Source organism: Dendrobates tinctorius, unplaced genomic scaffold (assembly GCF_039654945.1).
Source record: "Dendrobates tinctorius isolate UK_male_01 unplaced genomic scaffold, ASM3965494v1 ptg000164l, whole genome shotgun sequence".
In the NCBI taxonomy this organism is placed as follows: Eukaryota; Metazoa; Chordata; class Amphibia; order Anura; family Dendrobatidae; genus Dendrobates; species Dendrobates tinctorius.
In genome coordinates this window covers 10,123,535-10,148,701 of record NW_027361831.1, presented here as the reverse complement: position 1 = coordinate 10,148,701, position 25,167 = coordinate 10,123,535, and the positions used below count along the sequence as shown (strand labels likewise).

The following is a 25,167-nucleotide window of genomic DNA, read 5'->3' as shown; positions in this document are numbered from 1 at the left end:
CAAGCTGCTCCACCGCGTCAAGGTAACCCCTATTGAAGCAGTCCCTATCTAATGTATTTAAAACCTGAACATGTGAACAGTGTCTAAATGAACAGGATGAAGACAGGCGCTTCCTAGTATGGGCACGTGGTGTAAGCCAGCTCTTTATGTGCATGTCACACAAGAGAAGGGTGGGGTCTCTCAAATCAAGCATAAGCATGGAAAAAACTGGATTAAAAACACATGTGACATGCACACATATGAACAAGTCGGTAGGACAATGTTCACACCACCCACTGACTCAAACACAAACAGAGAGCACAGAATGACAATTGTGCAAAAATATCCTGCAGAGCTAACGTGATAGAAGAGTACAGTGCGGGGAAGACTGGAAACATTCATATAGACGGCCGGTGGTGATGGAGTCAGTGACTGACTCTGGCCAAATATGTGTCTTGAGCCGTAGTAGAAGAAGATGTCGCCCTCATCATGAAGTAGTTATTTCTCATATCACGTGTAATGAATATCTTCTGCAGTATTACTAATGCCGATTCCAGTGTCGATAAATGAGACGAGAATTAGTGTTATGGAAGATGAGTCTATGAGGAACGTATTCAGCTGCCGACTCTGAGGAAGAAACTGCTTGTTGTCTGTGGCCTAAATATATAGGTTTTATTAGTAGATTTAAAGAAGAAAATTAAATACTGTAACATAGTTATTAAGGTTGAAGAGAGACTTTAAGTCCATCTAGTTCAACCCATATCCTATCCTAACTTGCCCTAACATGTTGATCCAGAGGAAGGCAAAAAAAACCCATGTGGCAAACAGTAAGCTTCACATTGGGGAAAAAAATTCCTTCCCGACTCCACATACGGCAATCAGACTAGATCCCTGGATCAACGCAATATGAAGGAAACTAGTGTATATACCCTGTAATATTATACTTTTCAAGAAAGGCATCCAGTCCCTTCTTAAATTTTAGTAGGGAATCACTCATTACAACATCATATTGCAGAGAGTTCCATAGTCTCACAGCTCTTACAGTAAAGAATCCGCGTCTGTGAGTATGCTTAAACCTCCTTTCCTCCAGACGTAGAGGGTGCCCCCTTGTCCCCGTCACATGTCTAAGAGTAAAAAGATCATTATAAAGGTCTTTGTACTGTCCCTGCATATATTTATACATTGTAATAAGATCACCCCGAAGCCTTCGTTTCTCCAAACTAAATAACCCCAAGTGTAATAACCTGTCTTCGTATTGCAGACCCCCTAGTTCCCTAATAACCTTGGTCGCTCTTCTTTGCACCATCTCCAGTTCAGCTATGTCTTTCTTATACACCGGAGACCAGAACTGTACACTGTATTCTAAGTGTGGTCGCACTAGTGACTTATATAGAGGTAAAATTATGTTCTCCTCATGAGCATCTATGCCTCTTTTAATGCATCCCATTATTTTATTTGCCTTTGCAGCAGCTGCCTGACACTGGCCACTAAATGTGAGTTTGTCGTCCACCCATACACCCAGGTCTTTTTCAGTGACAGTTTTGCCCAGTGTTTTACAATTAAGCACATAATTATACATCTTGTTCGTTCTACCCAAGTGCATGACCTTACATTTATCCCCATTAAAGCTCATTTGCCATTTATCAGCCCAAGCTTCTAGCTTACATAAATCCTCCTGTAATATAAAATTGTCCTCCTCTGTATTGATTACCCTGCAGAGTTTAGTGTCATCTGCAAATATTGAAATTCTACTCTCTATGCCCCCTACAAGATCATTAATAAATATGTTAAAAAGAAAGGGGCCCAATACTGACCCCTGTGGTACCCCACTGCTAGCCATGACCCAGTCTGAGTGTGCTCCATTAATAGAATAGTAAATCTCCTCATTTGTTTCCCTTATTATCTCCAGTAATTCTATTACTCAGGATTTGTATGATGTTACGTCGGCTTATCTTCTCATTCAGGTCCCTACAATATCGGATCCTCTCAGTGAAGATCTTTTACATAAAATTTTTTACTGATTTACTCATCAAGGATGGATATGGACAGAGACAAGATGGCAGAAAAAATGTTACACCTCACCCTAGAGATTCTCTTCCGTCTTACTGGAGAGGTGAGAGATTCTGATGATGTCACTTTACATCATTCTTATCTATGGGAATAACAGATGTACAGAACTGGAGAGGTGAGGACTCTGGAAATGTCTGTAGTGAGATTTATTAATGTTTTTCTCCATTACCAGGATTACACAGTAGTAAAGAAGACCTCTAGTGAGCGCTGTCAAGACCCTGTGTCTGAGGTATGCGGAAGACACCTGAGCCCACTCACGGGGCCTCCACCTCACATCCTGATGCATGAGGACATCAATGACCAGAAGATCCTAGATCTCATCTACAAGATGATTGAGCTGCTGACTGGAGAGGTGACACTGCTGGGAATGTTGGGACATTACACAGTAACATTATGAGGGGTTCGGGGGGATGACTGTATCATTGTATGTGTCAGGTTCCTATAAGGTGTCAGGATGTCACCATTTATTTCTCCATGGAGGAGTGGGAGTATTTAGAAGGACACAAAGATCTGTACAAGGACGTCATGATGGAGGTTCCCCAGCCCCTCACATCACCAGGTAATAGACAGGGCTAAATATACACGGCCTATAATTATCTGTATGTAAAGAATGAATTCAGTCCCTGTATGTGTTTCCTCCAGTTCTATCCAGTAAGAGGACAACACCAGAGAGATGTCCCCGTCCTCTTCTCCCACAGGACTGTAAACAAGAAGATCCCGATGTTCCTCAGGATCATCAGGTAGATGGAGAGAAGGTGTCATGAGATCTCCCCTATGATGTGTAGATGGCTGTGAAGGTCTTGTGCTCAGTCTTGTTTTATCCACCAGTATTATATGTTTTATACTTGTGTAATGAGAACGGTGGAGATGGCAGGATTAGAGCTGATCGTAGATGTGACTTCTCCATCTGTCTGTGACTTTTACAATATTTGTTTCAGGGTGAAGATCTGACCGATATTAATACTACAGAGACATATGTAAGGGGTGATGAGCGGCGTAAAGAAGCGATTCCTACATATGACTACCCAGGTGAGTTGTAACCACTAAATGCAGAGAAGTCACAGATTCTTCTCAGTCACCACTGTGGCTGCTTTATCAGTGGTGTAGTCTGGTCGTATCACAATCGTGTGATCACCATTTGGCCTCAAGACCACAACATTCTCCTCCTCCCAAAACTGTTCTCACAACTTTGGACATTGAAAGCCCTTTTCTATAGAACTTAGCACCTGGAGAATCCTCCTACTATCTGGGATTAGAAGACGCTCTCTGTTATCTGTCTAGATCTGTAAACTACAAAGCTAAATAACAGCCAGGGGCGTAACAACCACTGTCGCAGAGCGCCTTGCGGCCCGGGCCCCAGGGCCACCTGCCAGTCAGGGCATTAATGCCCCGACTGGCTTATGAAGCCTGATGAGCAGAGGGAGCCCGCATCGGGCCCCAGTGGCGGGGGGGGGGTCAGAGGGGCACCATGTCAGCGGCCGGTGCAGCAGATCACTGCTCTGCTCCTCAGCTCTGCACCGGTCCGCTGCAGCCCGGCTCCGCCCACACACGTGACTACTCACGTGGGCACGACTTCAGAGAAGGTCCTTTCGCCCACTGCTCGGCTCCTCAGCTCTGCACCGCTGCAGCCCGGCTCCGCCCACCCATGTGACTGCTCACATGGACAGACGTCAGCGAAGGTCCTTTCCCCACCAGTGCCCGATGCTGCAGTGAGGTAGTGTACCGTACGGCTGTGTGGCACTGGCAGGGCTGGGTTATATACCATGTGGGGATGTGCTATATACCATGTGGGGATGTGCTATATACCATGTGGTACTGGGTTATATACCATGTGGGGATGTGCTATATACCATGTGGTGATGTGCTATATACCATGTGGGGATGTGCTATATACCATGTGGGGATGTGCTATATACCATGTTGGGATGTGCTATATATCATGTGGTGCTGGGTTATATACCATGTGGGGATGTGCTATATACCATGTGGGGATGTGCTATATACCATGTCGTGCTGGGCTATATACCATGTGGGGATGTGCTATATACCATGTGGGGATGTGCTATATACCATGTGGGGATGTGCTATATACCATGTGGGGATGTGCTATATACCATGTGGGGATGTGCTATATACCATGTGGGGATGTGCTATATACCATGTTGGGATGTGCTATATATCATGTGGTGCTGGGTTATATACCATGTGGGGATGTGCTATATACCATGTGGGGATATGCTATATACCATGTGGGAATGTGCTATATACCATGTGGGGATGTGCTATATACCATGTGGGGATGTGCTATATACCATGTGGGGATGTGCTATATACCATGTGGGGATGTGCTATATACCATGTGGGGATGTGCTATATACCATGTGGGGATGTGCTATATATCATGTGGTGCTGGGTTATATACCATGTGGGGATGTGCTATATACCATGTGGGGATGTGCTATATACCATGTGGGGATGTGCTATATACCATGTGGGGATGTGCTATATACCATGTGGGGATGTGCTATATACCATGTGGGGATGTGCTATATACCATGTGGGGATGTGCTATATACCATGTGGGGATGTGCTATATACCATGTTGGGATGTGCTATATATCATGTGGTGCTGGGTTATATACCATGTGGGGATGTGCTATATACCATGTGGGGATGTGCTATATACCATGTGGGGATGTGCTATATACCATGTGGGGATGTGCTATATACCATGTGGGGATGTGCTATATACCATGTGGGGATGTGCTATATACAGTACCATGTGGGGATATGCTATATACCATGTGGGGATGTGCTATATACCATGTGGGGATGTGCTATATACCATGTGGGGATGTGCTATATACAGTACCATGTGGGGATGTGCTATATACCATGTGGTGATGTGCTATATACCATGTGGGGATGTGCTATATACCATGTGGTGCTGGGTTATATACCATCTGGGGATGTGCTATATACAGTACCATGTGGGGATGTGCTATATACCATGTGGGGATGTGCTATATACCATGTGGGGATGTGCTATATACCATGTGGGGATGTGCTATATACCATGTGGGGATGTGCTATATACCATGTGGGGATGTGCTATATACCATGTTGGGATGTGCTATATATCATGTGGTGCTGGGTTATATACCATGTGGGGATGTGCTATATACCATGTGGGGATATGCTATATACCATGTGGGGATGTGCTATATACCATGTGGGGATGTGCTATATACCATGTGGGGATGTGCTATATACCATGTGGGGATGTGCTATATACCATGTGGGGATGTGCTATATACCATGTTGGGATGTGCTATATATCATGTGGTGCTGGGTTATATACCATGTGGGGATGTGCTATATACCATGTGGGGATGTGCTATATACCATGTGGGGATGTGCTATATACCATGTGGGGATGTGCTATATACCATGTGGGGATGTGCTATATACAGTACCATGTGGGGATATGCTATATACCATGTGGGGATGTGCTATATACCATGTGGGGATGTGCTATATACCATGTGGGGATGTGCTATATACAGTACCATGTGGGGATGTGCTATATACCATGTGGTGATGTGCTATATACCATGTGGGGATGTGCTATATACCATGTGGTGCTGGGTTATATACCATCTGGGGATGTGCTATATACAGTACCATGTGGGGATGTGCTATATACCATGTGGTGATGTGCTATATACCATGTGGGGATGTGCTATATACCATGTGGGGATGTGCTATATACCATGTGGGGATGTGCTATATACAGTACCATGTGGGGATATGCTATATACCATGTGGTGCTGGGCTATATACCATGTGGGGATGTGCTATATACCATGTGGGGATATGCTATATACCATGAGTGGAAGTGTTATATACCATGTGGTGCTGGGCTATATAACATGTGGGGATGTGCTATATGCCATGTAGAGCTGGGCTATATACCATGTGGGGATGTGCTATATACCATGTGGTGCTGGGCTATATACCATGTGGGGATGTGCTATATACCATGTGGGGATATGCTATATACCATGTGGGGATGTGTTATATACCATGTGGTGCTGGGCTATATAACATGTGGGGATGTGCTATATGCCATGTAGAGCTGGGCTATATACTATGTGGGGATGTGCTATATACCATGTGGTGGTGCGCTATATAACGTGGGGATGTGCTATATGCCATGTAGAGCTGGGCTATATACCATGTGGGGATGTGCTATATACCATGTGGGAATGTGTTATATACCATGTGGTGCTGGGCTATATAAAATGTGGGGATGTGCTATACGCCATGTAGAGCTGGGCTATATACCATGTGGGAATGTGCTATATACCATGTGGGGATGTGCTATATACCATGTGGGGATGTGCTATATACCATGTGGGGATGTGTTATATACCATGTGGGGATGTGCTATATACCATGTCGTGCTGGGCTATATACCATGAGGGGATGTGCTATATACCATGTGGGGATATGCTATATACCATGTGGGGATGTGCTATATACCATGTGGGGATGTGCTATATACCATGTGGGGATGTGTTATATACCATGTGGGGATGGGCTATATACCATGTGGGGATGTGCTATATACCATGTGGGGATGTGCTATATACCATGTCGTGCTGGGCTATATACCATGTGGGGATGTGCTATATACCATGTGGGGATATGCTATATACCATGTGGTGCTGGGCTATATACCATGTGGTGCTGGGCTATATACCATGTGGGGATATGCTATATACCATATGGGGATGTGCTATATACCATGTGGGGATATGCTATATACCATGTGGGGATATGTTATATACCTTTTGGTGCTGGGCTATATACCATGTGGGGATGGGCTATATACCATGTGGGGATATGCTATATACCATATGGGGATGTGCTATATACCATGTGGGGATGTGTTCTATACCATGTGGGGATGTGTTCTATACCATGTGGGGATGTGTTCTATACCATGTGGGGATGTGCTATATACCATGTGGTGCTGGGCTATATACTATGTGGGGATGTGCTATATACCATGTGGGGATATGCTATATACCATGTGGGGATGTGTTATATACCATGTGGTGCTGGGCTATATAACATGTGGGGATGTGCTATATGCCATGTAGAGCTGGGCTATATACCATGTGGGGATGTGCTATATACCATGTGGGGATGTGCTATATACCATGTGGGGATGTGTTATATACCATGTGGTGCTGGGCTATATACCAAGGCTGACAAGGCAAACAGGATCATGGGGTGCATTAAAAGAGGTCTGGATACACATAATGAGAGCATTATACTGCCTCTGTACAAATCTCTGGTTAGACCGCACATGGAGTACTGTGTACAGTTTTGGGCACCAGTGCTCAGGAAGGATATAATGGAACTAGAGCGGGTACAAAGGAGGGCAACAAAATTAATAAAGGGGATGGGGGAACTACAATACCCAGAGAGATTAGCAAAATTAGGATTATTTAGTCTAGAAAATAGACGACTGAGGGGCGATCTAATAACCATGTATAAGTATATAAGGGGACAATACAAATATCTCTCCGAGGATCTGTTTATACCAAGGAAGGTGACTGTCACAAGGGGGCATTCTCTGCGTCTGGAGGAGGAAAGGTTTTTCCACCAACATAGAAGAGGATTCTTTACTGTTAGGGCAGTGAGAATCTGGAATTCCCTGCCTGAGGAGGTGGTGATGGCGAACTCAGTTGAAGGGTTCAAGAGAGGCCTGGATGTCTTCCTGGAGCGTAACAATATTGTATCTTACAGTTATTGTTAGGCTCTTTAGAAGGACGTAGATCTGGGGATTTATTCTTACTAAATTTTCTGAACTGGATGGACTAATGTCTTTTTTTGGCCTTACTATGTTACTATGTTATATATACCATGTGGTGCTGGGCTATATACCATGACCATGTCATGCTGGGCAATGTACCATGTGGGGATGTGCTATATACCATGTGATTGGGGGCGATTGCATCATACTCTATGACGGGGCTACATTATACTATATGAGGAGGCTACATTGTATTCTATGGGGAGCTGCATTATATTCTATAGGGAGCTAGATTATATTGTATGGGGGCTACATTATACTTTATGAGGGGGCTACATTATATTCTATTGGGGCTGCATTATAATAATAATAATAATAAATTTTATTTTTATAGCGCCGACATATTCCGCAGCACTTTACATTTCAGAGGGGATTTGTACAGACAATAGACATTACAGCATAACAATAATCACATACAGTAGATTATAACAAATACCAAGAGGAGTGAGGGCCCTGCTCGCAAGCTTACAGTCTATGAGGAAAGAGGTAGACACGAAAGGTGGGTGGTAACAGTTGCCCTGATTGTATGGACCAGCCATAATGTTAAGTGTGTAACAGTACAGACACAGAGGGCTAATGGATGCATAAAGCATGTGGGAACATGATGCTGGGAACCTGGTTATGGTAAAATTTTTGGCTCTGCCACACAGGGATAGGTTAGGTTAATGTGTTGAGGCGATAGGCCAGTCTGAATAAATGCGTTTTCAGGACACGCTTAAAATTGTGGGGACTGGGGACTAATCGTATTGACCTGGGAAGTGCATTCCAAAGAATTGGCGCGGCACGTGTAAAGTCTTGGAGACGGGAGTGGGAGGTTCTGACTATTGAGGATACTAACCTCAGGTCATCAGCAGAACGGAGGGCGCGGGTAGGGTGGTATACTGAAACAAGGGAGGAGATGTAGGGTGGTGCTGAGCCATGGAGGGCTTTGTGGGTGAGGGTAATAAGTTTATACTGAATTCTGGAGTGGATGGGTAGCCAGTGTAATGACTGGCACAAGGTAGAGGCATCGGTGTAACGATTGGTGAGGAATATGATCCTGGCTGCAGCATTCAAGACAGATTGGAGAGGGGAGAGTTTTGTAAGAGGGAGACCGATTAGAAGAGAGTTACAATAGTCGAGACGAGAATGAATAAGAGAAACAGTAAGAGTTTTTGCAGAGTCAAAAGTAAGAAAAGGTCGAATTCTAGAAATGTTTTTGAGGTGCAGATGACAAGAGCGAGCCAGTGATCGAATGTGGGGGGCAAAGGAAAGCTCGGAATCAAGTATGACCCCAAGACAGCGGGCATGTTGCTGGGGAGTAATAGTGGAACCACAGACGGAAATGGCAATGTCGGGTGTAGGTACATTAGTAGCGGGAGGAAACACAAGGAGTTCAGTCTTTGATAGGTTCAGTTTCAGATATAGTGAGGACATGATATTAGACACAGCGTTTAGACAATCGCCAGTGTTTTCTAGAAAGGCTGGCGTGATGTCAGGAGAAGAAGCGTATAATTGGGTGTCATCAGCATAGAGATGGTACTGGAAACCAAATCTACTGATTGTTTGACCAATAGGGGCAGTGTACAAGGAGAAGAGGAGGGGGCCTAGAACCGATCCTTGAGGAACCCCAACAGTAAGAGGAAGGTGAGAGGAGGAGGAACCGGCAAAAGAAACAGTAAAGGAGCGGTCGGAGAGATAGGAGGAGAACCAGGAGAGAACGGTGTCCTTGAGGCCAATGGAACGGAGCATAGTGAGGAGGAGCTGATGATCCACAGTGTCGAATGCTGCAGAGAGATCCAAGAGAATTAGCATGGAGTAATGACCATTTGATTTAGCTGTTAGCAGATCATTAGAGACTTTAGTGAGGGCAGTTTCAGTGGAGTGTAAAGAGCGGAAACCGGATTGGAGAGGGTCGAGAACAGAGTTTTCTGAGAGATAGCGGATAAGACGGGAGTGGACCAGGCGTTCCAGGAGTTTAGAGATGAAGGGAAGATTAGAGACAGGTCTATAGTTAGCGGCACAATTTTGGTCGAGGGATGGTTTTTTAAGTAGTGGATGTATGATGGCATGCTTAAATGAGGAGGGAAAAATACCAGAAGAGAGAGAGAGGTTAAATATTTTAGTTAGGTGAGGGGTGACAGCAGGGGAAAGGGACTGGAGGAGATGTGACGGAAATGGGTCACTGGTGCAAGTAGTTGGGCGAGAAGATGCAAGGAGCCTGCTTACTTCTTCTGTGACTGGTTCAAAATCAGAGAGTGAGTTAGATGCAGTGGGGGAGGGAGGACAGTGCATGGTATGAGGGGATTTGGAGATAATTTCCTGTCGGATCTGGTCAATTTTTTCTTTGAAGTAATTGGCCAGATCGTCAGCTCGGAGCTCAGTGGTTGGGGCCTGTACTCTTGGATTGAGTAGAGAATGAAAAGTGTCAAACAGACGTTTCGGGTTATTAGACAGTGAGATGATGAGGGTGTTGAAATAGGTTTGTTTGGAGAGGTGAAGGGCAGTGTTGTATGTTCTAAGCATAAACTTAAAATGAATGAAATCTTCGTGTAGATTGGATTTTCTCCACAGACGTTCGGCGCACCTGGAGCACCGCTGCAGGAAACGTGTTTGCACCGTGTGCCAGGGTTGTCGCCGTCTGCGTTGTGGTGTTCTATTTATAGGGGGTGCAAATTCATCCAGGGCAGTTTGAAGTGTTTCATTGTAATGCTTCAATGCAGAATCAGGACATGAGAGGGAGGAGATAGGGGCCAATGAAGACTGCAAGTTCTTCAGAAGTTTCTGGGTGTTAATGGCCTGTGTGTTTCTATAAGTCTGGACAGTGGGGGTGACCTGAGCAGCCTGGCAGTTCTTGATAGAGAATGAAAGAAGATTGTGGTCAGAGAGCGGGAGAGGGGAGTTTGCAAAATCATCCACTGCACAAAGCCGAGAGAAGACCAAGTCGAGGGAGTTTCCGTCTTCATGCGTTGGAGAATTAGTAAGCTGCGAAAGGCCAAATGAGGAGGTTAGAGATAAAAGGTGAGTAGCAGATGGGGAGAGGGGAAGAGCAATGGGGATGTTGAAATCTCCCATGAGGAGGGTAGGGATGTCACGGGAGAGAAAATGTGGAAGCCAAGTGGCAAAATGATCCAGGAACTGATGGGAGGGGCCGGGAGGACGATATACCACCGCCACTCGCATGGAGAAGGGGGTGTAGAGTCTGATGGCATGGACCTCAAAAGAAGGGAAGACAAGTGAGGGTAGTTGAGGGATAACCTGAAAGGTACATTTTGGTGATAGGAGCAGACCAACGTCTCCACCAGCTCTATTGTCTGATCTTGGGGTATGAGAGAAGTGTAGCCCCCCGTATGAAAGAGCAGCAGCAGCGGTAGTATCTGACTGCTGGATCCAGGTTTCAGTAAGAGCCAGAAGGTTAAGAGAATTAGAAAGGAAGAAGTCATGAATGAAGGAGAGTTTGTTACACACTGAGCGAGAATTCCAAAGTGCACAATTAAGAGAGACAGATGGCATGCAGGGAATATTAATAAGATTAGAGGGGTTTCTGAGTGTAGCAGTGGGGGGGTTTGACTTTCTATAACATGGGGGACCAGGGTTGGGAGCAATGTCTCCTGCAACTAGGAGAAGGAGGATAGAAAGAGTGAGCAGATGGTTAAGTGATTTGTGAGAGCGTCTCTGGTGTTGAATGGTGGGACTGGCTGGATCTGTGCAATTTAACAATGTGAAAAGAGCATGAGTGCTATACATAGGAGAGGAAAGGAGCGAGGGGCCAATATGGATGGAGTGTGGAGAGTTAATGCCAGGGCGGTGGATGTGTGTGAATGCAGCGGCCAGGATAAAAATTACACAAATGCATATGGTATATATTTGTTGTACTCCAAATGTACAGAGAGTAGATGTATATAAATGTCTTACCTGTCTCCTGCCCTGTTTAACTGCCATGTTATAACTGCCAGAAGTACTTTGATACATGTACTTCGATTACATGTGCATAAATGCCACCCCTGCATAAATGCTCCCCCTAGCTATGTCTGAATATATAGGAGGTTAAGGCTAAGTTTTTTGTTTTTTTTTTGGCTCTCTCTTCTCGTTAATCAATCACACTAAATTGAGACACCAGGACCCAATAAAATGTTGTGGTCAAATAAACACATGTCCAGCACTACATGGATCATAAAGCACTTTGAAAAGTTTCTTGACCTCACAACATAAGGGGACAAGCAGAGTAAGTTGAAATAACTATATACCAGATATAAGCTTGCAGAGTTGAAAACACATAGATAGCATTCAGGATTAACTGCTTGCTGACATTGAATGGAGACACAGGAGTGGATTCAGAGCAGAGATTGGAAAAGCTGGTTACCAGATATAAGCTTGCAGAGTTGAAAACACATAGATAGCATTCAGGATTAACTGCTTGCTGACATTGAATGGAGACACAGGAGTGGATTCAGAGCAGAGATTGGAAAAGCTGGTTACCAGATATAAGCTTGCAGAGTTGAAAACACATAGATAGCATTCAGGATTAACTGCTTGCTGACATTGAATGGAGACACAGGAGTGGATTCAGAGCAGAGATTGGAAAAGCTGGTTACCTGTATGAAGAGAATAGAGATGCGTGTCACATTCATCCATGTTATAACTGCCAGAAGTACTTTGATACATGTACTTCGATAACATGTGCATAAATGCCACCCCTGCATTATACTATATGAGGAGGGCTACATTGTATTCTATGGAGGGGCTACATTATACTATATAACGGGCTGCATTATATTCTATTGGGGGCTACATTATATGCTGAACGGGCTGCCATATATTCTATGGAGGGGCTGCATTATACTATAAGAGGGGGGCTGCATTATATTCTATGGGGGGTTACATTATATTGTATGGCGGGGCTGCATTATACTCTCTGGTGGCTGCAATGTAGGATAGATCTTCAGCTCACCTGGTTCAGCCTGCCCAGTCCTCCTTTCCATAATCTCGGTGCACGGAGTGGATCCATCCCCATCTGGGAGAAATGCTCAATGAAAAAAAGTTTTTTATAGTTCCAGCACACGATGTGAAAAAATTAAGAAAAGCCTTTATTTAATCCATAATTAAAAAATGCAATTCCAGTGATGATAAAAGCATGTGTAGGCTTACGCGTTTCGGATCATATTTGACCCTTAATCATAGCATAAAATACTGAATAAATGTTGCACTTATCAAGGAAAAGCAACCAGAGAAGGCTGCCTTGGGTAACACCCACCAAAATCAGCTGTGAAACTGACATCACTAATTCAAAGTTATGCTATGATTAAGGGTCAAATATGATCCGAAACGCGTAAGCCTACACATGCTTTTATCATCACTGAAATTGCATTCTTTAATTATGGATTAAATAAAGGCTTTTCTTAATTTTTTCACATCGTGTGCTGGAACTATAAAAAACTTTTTTTCTCTGGTGGCTGCAGTATACCCTGGTGGCTGCATTATACTCTGTGGGGTGGCTGCATTATGCTCTATGGGGTGGCTGCATTATACTACATGTGGGGCTGCATTATACTGTATCAAGGACTATGGAGAATACATTATACTACATGAAGAACTATGGGGTGCATTATACTATGAGAAGTGAATTGTACTACATGGATGACTGGCGGTGTATTATACTATATGGAGCACTATGAGGAGTGTATTATACTATATGGAGGACTATGGGGAGTGTATTATACTATTTGGAGGACTATGGGGCACATTCTATTATATGGAGGACTATGGGGTGTAAACTGTAGATGTGCTGCTGATAACATGATACTGTATGGGGACAGATTGATCCATTAGTGATTGTTCTGTCCCCATCATTCTTTCTCAAACGATGGAAAGAGGCCGGGAAACAAGTGTTGAACGACTTCAATATTGTCGGTCACACTCATTTAGCGACCTGAACTCAACGCATGTAAATACAATCGAAATGCTTCTGTGTAATGTGCAATGTTAGCATTTGGGGCCCCATTTTAAACTTTTCCTAGGGCCCCACTTTACCTAAAACCATCCCTGCTGTGTAGCCCCAGGGGTGTACGGGAGAGGGCGGTGCTCAGTTTCTCCGCTGTCGGATATGGCTGTAGTGTGGTGCAGTGTGACCTGCGCTGTACACAGCACCAATCCGCAGGGAGAGTCTCCCCAGTGTGTATACACACAGTAGTTGCATTATTAGCATTTGAGGGCAGCAGAGCTGGAGTTCTCACTGTGTGCAAGAGTTCATTACCCCGCAGCAAACAGACAGGGGCAGATTGATGACACTGTCTTAAAGAAAAAAACTTTGTTGACCATAGCAACCAATGAGACAGCAGCTTTCATGTTACTAGAGCTGTTTAAAATATGAAAACAGTGCTCTGATTGGTTACTGTGGGAACACAGACATTTCATGACCCTGCCCCATAAGAGTGTCTCCATGTGTGTTGGGCTTGGCTGTTGAGGCTTCTTCCTCCTGGAGGAAACCCGAGACAATATTGCACAGACACCCCAGACTGAAGAACCAGCCACACAGTACTGAGCTGATGCTTTGGAAACATGGTACTCCTCTTCCCATTTTTGCGCCATAAGTCCCGTCTGTGGGGCTCTTTTCACACCTACATCAGACATATAGTCTCGTGTCAATTAGAATAGTGCATTATAACATTAGTGGGGTCTTCCTCATGTTGTCACCAGCTGCAGGATATCCATGGGATAGATGGTAACTTGGGTTATGACTGCTGGGGGTCTGCACTGATCAGCATTACTGCGGACTTGTAGCCCCTTTACAAGATGGCGTAGCAAATCAGACACCTGCCCTCCGCTCTTTTCATTCTCTATGTGAGGGTGGAATTATGGGAGCAGTGGGGCTGTGGACAATTCGAGGGATGGAGCCTGGGCGAAGTCTCAAGGAGGCCCCGAAATTCCTAGTGGCAGCCTGGGGTGAGGGGGCCTCATTTGAAAGTTCGCACCGGGGCCCATAACTTTGTAGTTACGCCACTGATAACAGCGTACATAGAATGTCCTGATAAGTTAAAAAATCACTTGAAGAAAAGTATTATGATGGGTCTGTAAGAGAAAGTGGAGGGTAATGATGCTGTTGGCTTCCTAGAATCATGATATCTTATCGGATCAATCTACCTTCTCTCCCTTCTGTGCTGCTGAATGTTCTCATATGGTCCCTACAAGACCAGGTCCAGTCTTTCTGGCCAAATTTTGCTATTATGATCGACAACAGTAAATGTGCAGTGTGAATTTCTGTTCAATAACAACAGAGTTTCCCTTTATCCTGACTTTTCAATTTGTATTAAAACTAACTGATTTCAAGGAGGATTGTGATAATCTACAGGACAAACATTCCACCTGAGCCATGATATATCTCTAAGCTGTGCGTGGCTGCTGGCTGTAATATACATTTATTCTCGCCTGCAGGAGATGTGTTGGCATGGCTCAAGCCCTGGTTTCATGGATTCACTCCACGTCATAAATTACATTGTTTTCGATCCTAAGAAATTCAGATTACTGCACAATCTCTGCTGAGATGGGGAGCAATATTATTTTCACTAATCTTCTGGTCAGAACTCATAGTAGCTCCAATGGTCCACCATAAATGAATACAACTCCGGTTTACTGTTGGAGTTCTCCCCTCGTACATACGTTGTTTTTGGGGATGTAACATATTTATTTATTCTGTCTTTTTTTACCTGTTCATTCTGTATGATAGTTTTATTGTGGTGGGATTGATCTGCCTCACTTATGTGAGTCTATAACTCCCTGATGGTCTTAAAAAAAAAAAGCTCTCCGTTGCCTCTTCCTAATGCCTTAGATCTACAGTAAATATAAAGTGCCCCTGTCAGCAGGATTGTGCATAGTAACCTACAGACACTGTCAGGTCGGCGCCGTTATACTGATTACATTGATACCTGTTGATGAAATCCGTCTTATGGTTGTTGTTTAATCTTTATTTGTAGTTTTCAGTTAATGAAATTCTTGGGCTCTGGGGTGGGTCTGTGGGCAGGGCTGCAGGTGGATCTGTGGACTGAGTTTTATGTGGTGCTCTGATTGTTCATCTGTAATGGCATATGACAGGTCACTCATCCCTATTTTACGTAATACATATAGTGTTGATGTTATTGTTGATAATGCCTATAATATTCTATAATATTGTGTCTATTGTGAGACTTAGAAAAAAAATGACATCCAGCAAAATGAAACCGGTGACGCCTGTCCAGTATCATCTATCTCTTACTTATAGATGTTACCGCGCAGGTGCCACCATCGCCGGTGACATTTTGATGGATGTAATTTTTTTTCTAAGCCTCACAATAGCCACAATATTATAGGCATTATCAACAATAATATCAACTCTATTATATGCATTATGTAAAAATGGGGGGCAGGTCAGTGAGGGATCAGCGACCTGTCATAAGCCAATACTGATGCATATGTAATCAGAGCACCACATAAAGCCCCACCCACAGCCCCACCCACAGGCCGCCACTGCCCCCGCCCCAGAGCACGAGAATTTCATTAACTGAAAACTATAAATACAGATTAAAGAACAACCACAAGATGGATTTCATCAATCAAGGTATCGTTGTAATCAGTATAACGGTGCTGACCTGACCCTGTCTGTAGTTTACTGTGCACAATCCTGCTGACAGGTTCCCTTTAAGACATCTCAGCTCTGCGCTATTATACACAGTTCTCTTTAAATATGTAATATTTCTTCTTTAAACTCATCTGACAGAAATATTGGACCTTACGATAGTTTATATTGTGAAGTCTCCGAGCCACATACGCTAATTACCCCAGAGAGGTTTCACCACTGGTTACTCACTTATTACTGATGAAGACTGCTGAGTTTGATCATTTCAGTAGATGTGTTATTGTCTATAGTGGCAGTTTTTGACTACAGTAGTTAGTGTCCAAAATACTCTGATTTAACCTCTTCCCGCAGCCAGTTTTGTGTTCCTAAGGCTACTTTCACACATCCGGTGTGTGGGGTCCGGCGGCGTGCGGCGAAAAGCCGGGCCCCCGGATCCAGCCTGCAGCCGTGACACCGGATGTGTATGCGGCGAGACGATACGGCTCCGACATTATTAAAGGAGCCGCAGGATGAGGTGGACAGAGGCAGCCGATGAGAGACAGCTGCTGAAAGGGAGGTGAGGGGAGGAGAGGATAGGAGAGGGGAGGGGAGAGGGGGGTGGAGAGAGAGAGACATGGGGGGTTAACACTTAGTGTCCAGGCGAGAGAATCTCTCTCTCTTGCCTTGCACTTGTGGGGTTAACCCCACAGAGAGATCTCTCTCTCTCACCCAGACACTGTGAGTGTTAACCCCACAAGTGCCCGGCGAGAGAGATCTCTCACAAGTGTCCGGGTGACAGAGAGAGATCTCTCTCTCTCTCTCGCCGGGCACTTGTGGGGTTAACATTCACAGAGTCCGGGCATGCGCTGTGGAAAAAGCCGGTCCGGCGCTGACAAAAAACGTTGCAGGGAATGTTTTTTGCAGATGCCGGACGGCTAATTTATGCCGTGTCCGGCAACAACCGGACACGACACATAACCATCCGGCACGATGCGGCGACCATGAAAGCTTATGGGACAAAACCGGATCCGGTGCTGGATCCGGTTATTAAAAATTTCGCCGCATCGTGCCGGATGACAAAAACCGGATGTGTGAAAGAGGCCTTAGTCATTCCCCATTTTTAAAATCTGATTTGTGACACTTTATGGGGTGATAACTTTGGAATTATTCACAAAGGATAATAGAAAACAAATGGATCTTACAGATTATTTTCCAGCTTCGCACAATACCCTATATGCGGTTGTACACTACTGTCTGGGCACATGGCAGGGTTCAGAAGGGAAGGAGCGCCATTTAGCTATTTGAATGCAGCTCTAGCAGGAATAGTTTGCAGACACAATGTATTGGGAGCAATGTGCATGGTCACCTGGCAGCTCAAAAGATCTCCACCATGAACACTATCTTCTCTGCTTTCCATATCCCAAGGATTGCCTTGCTCATCACTCTTTAGCACCCTTACATGGAATCTGGACTTACTCAGGGACCCCTAGGCTTGGACCGTGGTGTTACATGCTATTCTGTCGTGTTAGATGGTATGAAGAATAGTCAGGTAGCTGGATCAGAACCAGAAGGACAGAATACAGAATCTGAAGACACAAGAGTAGTCAGTTAACGGGCCATGGTCACAACAGAGAACAAATACACAAGCCATGAGCTGAGCACAGAGGACTGAACCAGAGGAGAACAGTGCTGACAGATTCCTGCAATTTGCTTTGAGCTTTAGTAAGGTGTGGTACTTTCCAATTGGCTGAAGTAGGGAGCAGATTACTCCAGCTGGACAGCAGGAACAGATCCCAGATGATATTGGACACACCATATGCAGAAGCCCTAATTTAGGCTGTGTGCACACAATGCAGATTTGCAGCGGATTTTACCACGCAGAAACGTTGCATATCCGCACTGTGATGTACAGTAGCCTTAAAATCAATGAAAAAAAAAAACCGCTGTGCAGACGCTGCAGATTTTTCTGCGGTTTTCCTGCGGTACAAAATCCGCAGCATGTCACTTGTTTTGTGTGGTTTTCCACCTCCCCTGTCTCCAAATCCGCAGGGGGGAGTCCGCAGTGGAAAACCGCACAAAAAACGCAGGAAAAATGGAAGAAATCCGCAGGAAAAATGCAGGTCATTTGACCTGCGGATTTCTTCCATTCTGCACTGAAAAATCCGCAGGGCTAAAAACTCCGTCTGCACTCAGCCTTAACTAAATGACAGAAAACCAGGACAGTCTAAATCCCCATAAAGTGATTCGATTTTACAAATTATTTCACTGAAGGTTATAATCCTTAGGAGGAGTGAATATTTTGACTCCACAGCCACTTTCCGAAAATTAACAGGCAGTGGATGTTGGAGAGTGAAAATTACACATATGCCATTTTATTACCCAACACATAGTGGCCAGATTGTGCTTCAGGAGATACACACAATAAATTAAGTTGGTTCTTTTCACTAGTATTGCTAAATGCAGGGATCCTAAAGGTTGTTTGATCACACTGCAAGGCTCAGAAGTGAGAGCGGATTTTGCTGGATTGGTTTATGGAAACCTTGTTGCTTTTAATGGCCTTTGAGCCATTAATAGTGTGGAAACCTCTGTTTTATTCAGTCTCCCATGACAGCACCACGATAGAGGATATCCGCCCTTCAGGGACAAGAAACCTACAAACATAAAAGGGCGGCACCGCTCTCCCGTATCAGTTGGTTTCTTGTCCCCGACAGAGCCTCTTCGGACATACCTTTTGAAGACGGTAGAAGATTGAAGATATGCCTGGGCCCGGCAGACCAACTCAGGTAGCGGGGGTCCCCTGCCTCGGTCTGTCTGGTATTCTGGAAGCGCCACACTGCAGGGGGACTGCATGTGTAGGCGACACAGAGGAAGCAGCCTCCGGGAAGGGGAGCTAGCTTGGAGATGGTTCATCGCTGCTGGTGCTGGGTAAGTATGCGCTGCATCCATCTCCTGGGGCCGCGGCCGGGCTTTCGGCGGTGTTCCCCAGAGGCCTTGGCCTGTACGGTGGTGGTTTCGCGCGTCCATGTCAGGGCAGCTGCGGGGCATCCAACGTGCTCTGACAACGGAGCCGGGTCACGGCCTGTGTGACGCGGCCAGTGTGGGGGCGGAGCCTGGTGACGCAGGCGTGGCCCAGTGATGTGTCAGGCATGCGCTGTAGGTGCCACGGGCAGTCCTTGATGACGAGGCCAGGCACGCCTTGATGACGTCACGGGGTCGCCGGAAAACATGTGGGTCTCTATATCAGCCTGAACAGGTAAGAATTATAATACTGTCATCTTAATATATTATTATGTTTCCAATAGGATGTCTGTTCTATAGTACTAAAAGGCCAATTGGGGTAGTGCAATGTACATTAGAGCTTCTTCTTGTAGCCAGTCATTGAATGATATTTACGTTTATCCCCTTTTCCCACTTGAGTGCTCCCTTTGTGTTCCCTTACATGTGCAATCTGGCTTTGATCTCTGTCCCACTTGTTTGTTGAATATCCTGTTATAAAGTAACTATTTTTGTATTTTCAACTAATCTATTTAGGATTTTTTCGATCGTGGTTTTTTCCATGTGTATGAATTGAGGGTAGCGTTTATCCCGTTATATTTAAATCTAGATCTATCCCGTAATATTCTGTGACATTGTTTACTACTATATTATTGTATTTTGAATGAGTGTAATTTTGATGAGGCTTTTATATTCAGCAAGATGGTGGAGGAAGAGACTCCGGATTTTACATCTACATTGAGGGAGATGGTTAGAGCAGAGGTCAAGGGTTCAGTGAGACGCCTTTCCCAAGAGATGCCCTTAAAGAAGGAAGGCCAAGCTCTCCGGTGTCAAGGTCTGAGAGTGACTCTGGAGAAATTGTGTCAGACTCATCACCTTCTTCCTCCTCATCGTCACAGGCCAGGTCAGGCCGTTTCTGCTTTCCGCTTGACCAGGTGGACCGGCTCGTGAAAGCAGTTAATAATATGATGGGTATTGTAGAGCCCCGGCCAGAAAAGTCCCTTCAGAACGTGATGTTCAGGGGTGTTGATCAGAAGATTCGCAGGTCCTTCCCACTCAATGATAAGATCCGTGCACTAATTGCCCGTGAGTTGAAAAAGACTGAAAGGAAAGGGCCTCTGCCTCCGGCCTTCAAGAGGAGGTACCCGTCTGAGGAATCAGCCTCGTCTTCATGGGATAAGGAGCCAAAGCTGGACACAGCAATTGCCAGCGCTTCCTGGAAAGCTTCTCTGCTGTTTGAGGACATGGGAAGTTTAAAGGACCCATAAGACAGAAAGACGGAGGAAAGATCGGCAGGTTCCCTTAGACCCGCAGTGGCGGCCACCTGCACTGCCAGATCACTAATGGTTTGGTTAGACCAGTTGGAGGAACAGTTAGGATATTGTCTCTCGTGGCTTTTTCCCTATCTTCCCTTCCCATGATTCAGGGGGCGGCAGCATTTCTATATGATGCTTCGGCGGATTCAGTTAGACTACCAGCAAGAACTGCAGCCCTGTCCAATGCTGCTCTCCAGGCCCTGTGGATAAAATGCTGGCCAGGGGATATTCAGGCCAGGTCTAAATTGTGTAGTATCCCTTGTGAAGGAGAACATCTGTTTGGGCCAGTATTGGACGAGCTCTTGGAGAGGGCAGGGGACAGCAAGAAGAGATTCCCTACCCTAGTGGGCTCTTCATACAGACGTGACTACCATAGAAGGTGGTCCGGCCGTAGGACATGATCTAGAGATAAGGCTAGATGGGATAGCTGGAAGAAAGGTAGGGGCTATATGTTTGGTTCCTCCAGAGATCGCAGGAAACCGTCCCAATGACTGCCGGCACAGGTGGGGGAGACTCTTGGCTTTCTACCCGGCCTGGTCAAAAATTTCAAACAGTGCTTGGATACAGAGTGTCATCAGCACAGGTCTTAAATTTGAGTTCCTGAGACTACCTCATGACAGCTTTAAATTGACTCTCACTTGTTCTTCACCAGCAGAGCAACAGGCCTTGGAATGAGAGGTCCAGGAACTACGGCAGAGGGCAGTCATGATAGACGTTCCTGGGTCAGAAAGAGGGTTCTATTCCCCCCTCTTCCTGATTAAGAAACCAGATGGTTCCTTTCGGACCATTATCATCCTGAAAGGTCTGAATAAATTCTTGTTGGTTTGATACTTTAAGATGGAGTCGGTGAGGTTGGCAATAAAGCTGCTCTTTAAAGATTGCTTCATGGTAGTTTTAGATCTACTATCACATCCCGATGCATGCAGTGTCTTAGAGTGGCAGTGTTCCTGGGCGGTGTGATAAAACATTTTCAGGTCAGAGCCCTTCCGTTCGGCCTCGCCATTGCTCCTCAAGTATTCACTAAAATATTCGCAGAAGTGATGGCACATCTCCATTTGCAAGACATACTGGTGGTACCCTATTTGGACAACTTTCTAATCGTCGGCTGCTCGCTTCAGCACTGCAAAACTCAGTAGGAGGGAGTGATATCGGTCCTAGAAAAATTAGGGTGGATTATTAATTTAAAAAGTCCCGGTTGCAGCCCCTAAGAGTGCAGGAGTTTCTTGGACTCGTCCTAGACTCCGAGATCCAGAAACTAGGTACCATGGGACTTGAAACTAGTGCTGACAGCATTGACAGAGACCCCATTTGAGCCTATTGAGGTAGCCCCGATAGAATCTTTATCTCTAAACACTGCCCTTTTAGTCGCGCTAACGTCAGCTCAGACGGTTAGCGATATGCAGGCCCTATCTAAGCAGCCTCCATATACCCAGTTTAGGGATGATAGGGTTATTTTAAGACTAGATCCCGATATCTGCCAAAAGTCACTTCCAAATTCCACAGGCTACAGGAAATAGTCCTTCCTTTCTTTTGTGCTAACCCTGCCAATCAGAAAGAAAAGAAACTCCACTCATTAGATCTTAGGGGATATCTTCTTGCCTATATCTTAGTAACCGACCCGTGGAAGAAGGAAAACTCTTTATTTGTGTCCTTTCAAGGGGTTAGGAAAGGGCTTAGAGTCTCCTAAAGTACCTTAGCTAGGTGGATTAGGGAGGCAATTTCCTTGGCATACATAGCAAGTGGCACGGCAGTTCCAAAAGGCTTAAAGGCGCACTCCACCCGAGCCGTGGCAACATGATGGGCGGAGAGGTCAGAGTTGTCGATTGAGGACATATGTAATGATCTTCTCCATCTACATTCTTCAAACATTATAGACTGGATTTGACTGATCTCACATTTGGGAGAAGGATGCTTGAGGCAGTTGTCCCTCAATAGACTCTCTGCATCTCTGTAATTCTCTCGTGGTGCTGTCATGGGAGACAGAATAAATACTTAGCTACTTACCGGTAGTGGTGTTTTTCAGATACCATGACAGCACCCCTATATTCCCTCCCTTCACATGTGGGTGAGCACTCTTCGGGGCTTGAGGCTTTTTACGCGTGTGGAGATTGTATTTAGCTTAAAGATGTTGTATATATTTTGCTACTAACCTGGGAGGTTCTCTCATGCTCTGTGATCCATCTGATGCGGGAGAGAGGTGCTGCCCTTTTATGTCTGTAGGTTTTCTGTCCCTGAAGGGCGGATCACCTCTTTCGTGGTGCTGTTATGGTATCCGAAAAACACCGCCACCGGTAAGTAGCTAAGCATTTTCCATTGCCAGATGATGTACCTGAGTGGGGACTTTTTTGTGAGTTGAGAATTGGTATTATTTTCACCTAATTAACATTGATTGGTTTCTTTTTATTCAATATTTGGGAGGCAGAATGAACAAACACTTAAGGTTTACTATTAAACTGTGAACTGTCTATTGTCTTGGTAAATAATTAAAATGTTTTACATAAACTGTCCATAAAAATGGCAAGGTAATTAGAAATGTTCAAAAATGTAAAACTCATGGATATTTAAAAAAAAAAATAATGATTGTTTTTTTATCTTAGCAGATGACTGTACCAGGAGATCAGAAAGACAGCTGACATCTTCAATTTTTAAATCTGATGATGTTGAGATCCTACAAGATACAACTGAAGTGAATGCTATTACTCCAGATATACCATCATCCCTTCACAGCAAAGATCTGTCATATGATCCTATGGAACTGGTCCCATCTTCTGATTCATTACCGACTCCTAAGGAAAATCCGAGTCACAAAAGAGGCATTAAAAAACAAACTGCGCCTAAAGCAAAGAAGTCATTTTCATGTTCGGATTGTGGGAAATATTTTAACCGGAAAGCACATCTTGTTAGTCACCAAAGAACCCACACAGGGGAGAAGCCTTTTTCCTGTTCAGAATGTGGGAAATATTTTGCACATAAATCAAATTTTGTTAAGCACCAGAGGACTCACACAGGGGAGAAACCTTTTTCCTGTTCAGAATGTGGGAAATGTTTTAACCAGAAAGCACATCTTCTTAGTCACCAAGGAACACACACAGGGGAGAAGCCTTTTTCATGTTTAAAATGTGGGAAATGTTTTAAACAGAAATCAGAGCTTGTTTCTCACCAGAGAACCCACACAGGAGATAACCCTTTTTCCTGTTCAGAATGTGGGAAATATTTTGCTCATAAATCAAATTTTGTTATGCACCACAGAACTCACACAGGGGAGAAGCCTTTTTCCTGTTCAGAATGTGAGAAATGTTTTAAACAGAAATCGGAGCTTGTTACTCACCAGAGAGTTCACACAGGGGAGAAGCCTTTTTTCTGTTCAGAATGTGGGAAATGTTTTCACCGGAAAGCGCATCTTGTTAGACATCAGAGAACTCACACAGGAGAGAAGCCTTTTTCCTGTTCAGAATGTGGGAAATGTTTTAACCGGAAAGCGCATCTTGTTAGTCACCAAAGAACCCACACAGGGGAGAAGCCTTTTTCCTGTTCAGAATGTGGGAAATGTTTTAACCAGAAAGGGAATCTTCTTATACACCAAATAACTCACACAGACGAGAAGCCTTTTTCATGTTCAGAATGTGGGAAATGTTTTAAATGGAAAATAAATCTTGATCACCATCAGAGAACTCACACAGAGGAGAAGCCTTTTTCATTTTCTTAATGTGGGAAACAACTGTTAATAAACATCAGAGATGTCACATAGGGGAGAAGCCTTTTTTATGTTTAGAATCTTGGAATCTTTTTAACCAAAATGGGATCTTAAAGGGGTTGGCTCTTGTCATTCTTAATGTTTGCTGACAAAAGGATAAAACCAAACTTTATTAATTCCAAATGTAAAACTATACCCATAACTCACCCCCTGAAGATTAGTCAGAAGGTGACTAATAGAAAAAACATATACCCCATGTTTCAGTATATAGGGTGACACACTCACTCATCAAGCCTCTCATTTTTACAGGTTTCAGTTTTACATTTGGTATTAATAAAGTTAATCTAGGGATATATATACATATATATATATATATATATATATATATATATATATTAAAGAAAAATTGGAACAGCGCCATAGAAAATACCTCAATGATGTGCACGCTTCCCCAACCAGCAATCAATTGGCTTCTTAGAATAAATAGCAAAAAAGGGAAACAGCACAAAAATATCAAAAAAGTGAACTTTAATGCCCAATGGGGTGGCAACATTGCGGATATAAAATCCTTTCTCAAGCTCGAGAAAGGATTTTATACCCAAAACGTCGCCACTCCATTGGACATTAAAGTTCACTTTTTTATATTTTTGTGCGGTTTCAT

At 44.4% G+C, this 25,167-nt stretch overlaps 1 protein-coding gene across 1 annotated transcript in view; it reads left to right on the top strand.

Moving 5' to 3' along the window:
• LOC141053029 (uncharacterized) overlaps positions 1–24,885 on the top strand; it is a 32,412-nt gene extending 7,527 nt beyond the window's left edge. Inside the window, exons 2-7 of the mRNA XM_073550363.1 lie at positions 1,944–2,092; positions 2,222–2,401; positions 2,485–2,608; positions 2,692–2,789; positions 2,988–3,078; positions 23,410–24,885. Of these exons, the coding sequence (XP_073406464.1) occupies positions 2,015–2,092; positions 2,222–2,401; positions 2,485–2,608; positions 2,692–2,789; positions 2,988–3,078; positions 23,410–24,518 (1,680 nt within the window). The 5' untranslated portion in view covers positions 1,944–2,014 and the 3' untranslated portion in view covers positions 24,519–24,885. The remainder of the gene's footprint in view (positions 1–1,943; positions 2,093–2,221; positions 2,402–2,484; positions 2,609–2,691; positions 2,790–2,987; positions 3,079–23,409) is intronic.
• The last annotated feature ends 282 nt before the right edge of the window (positions 24,886–25,167 follow it).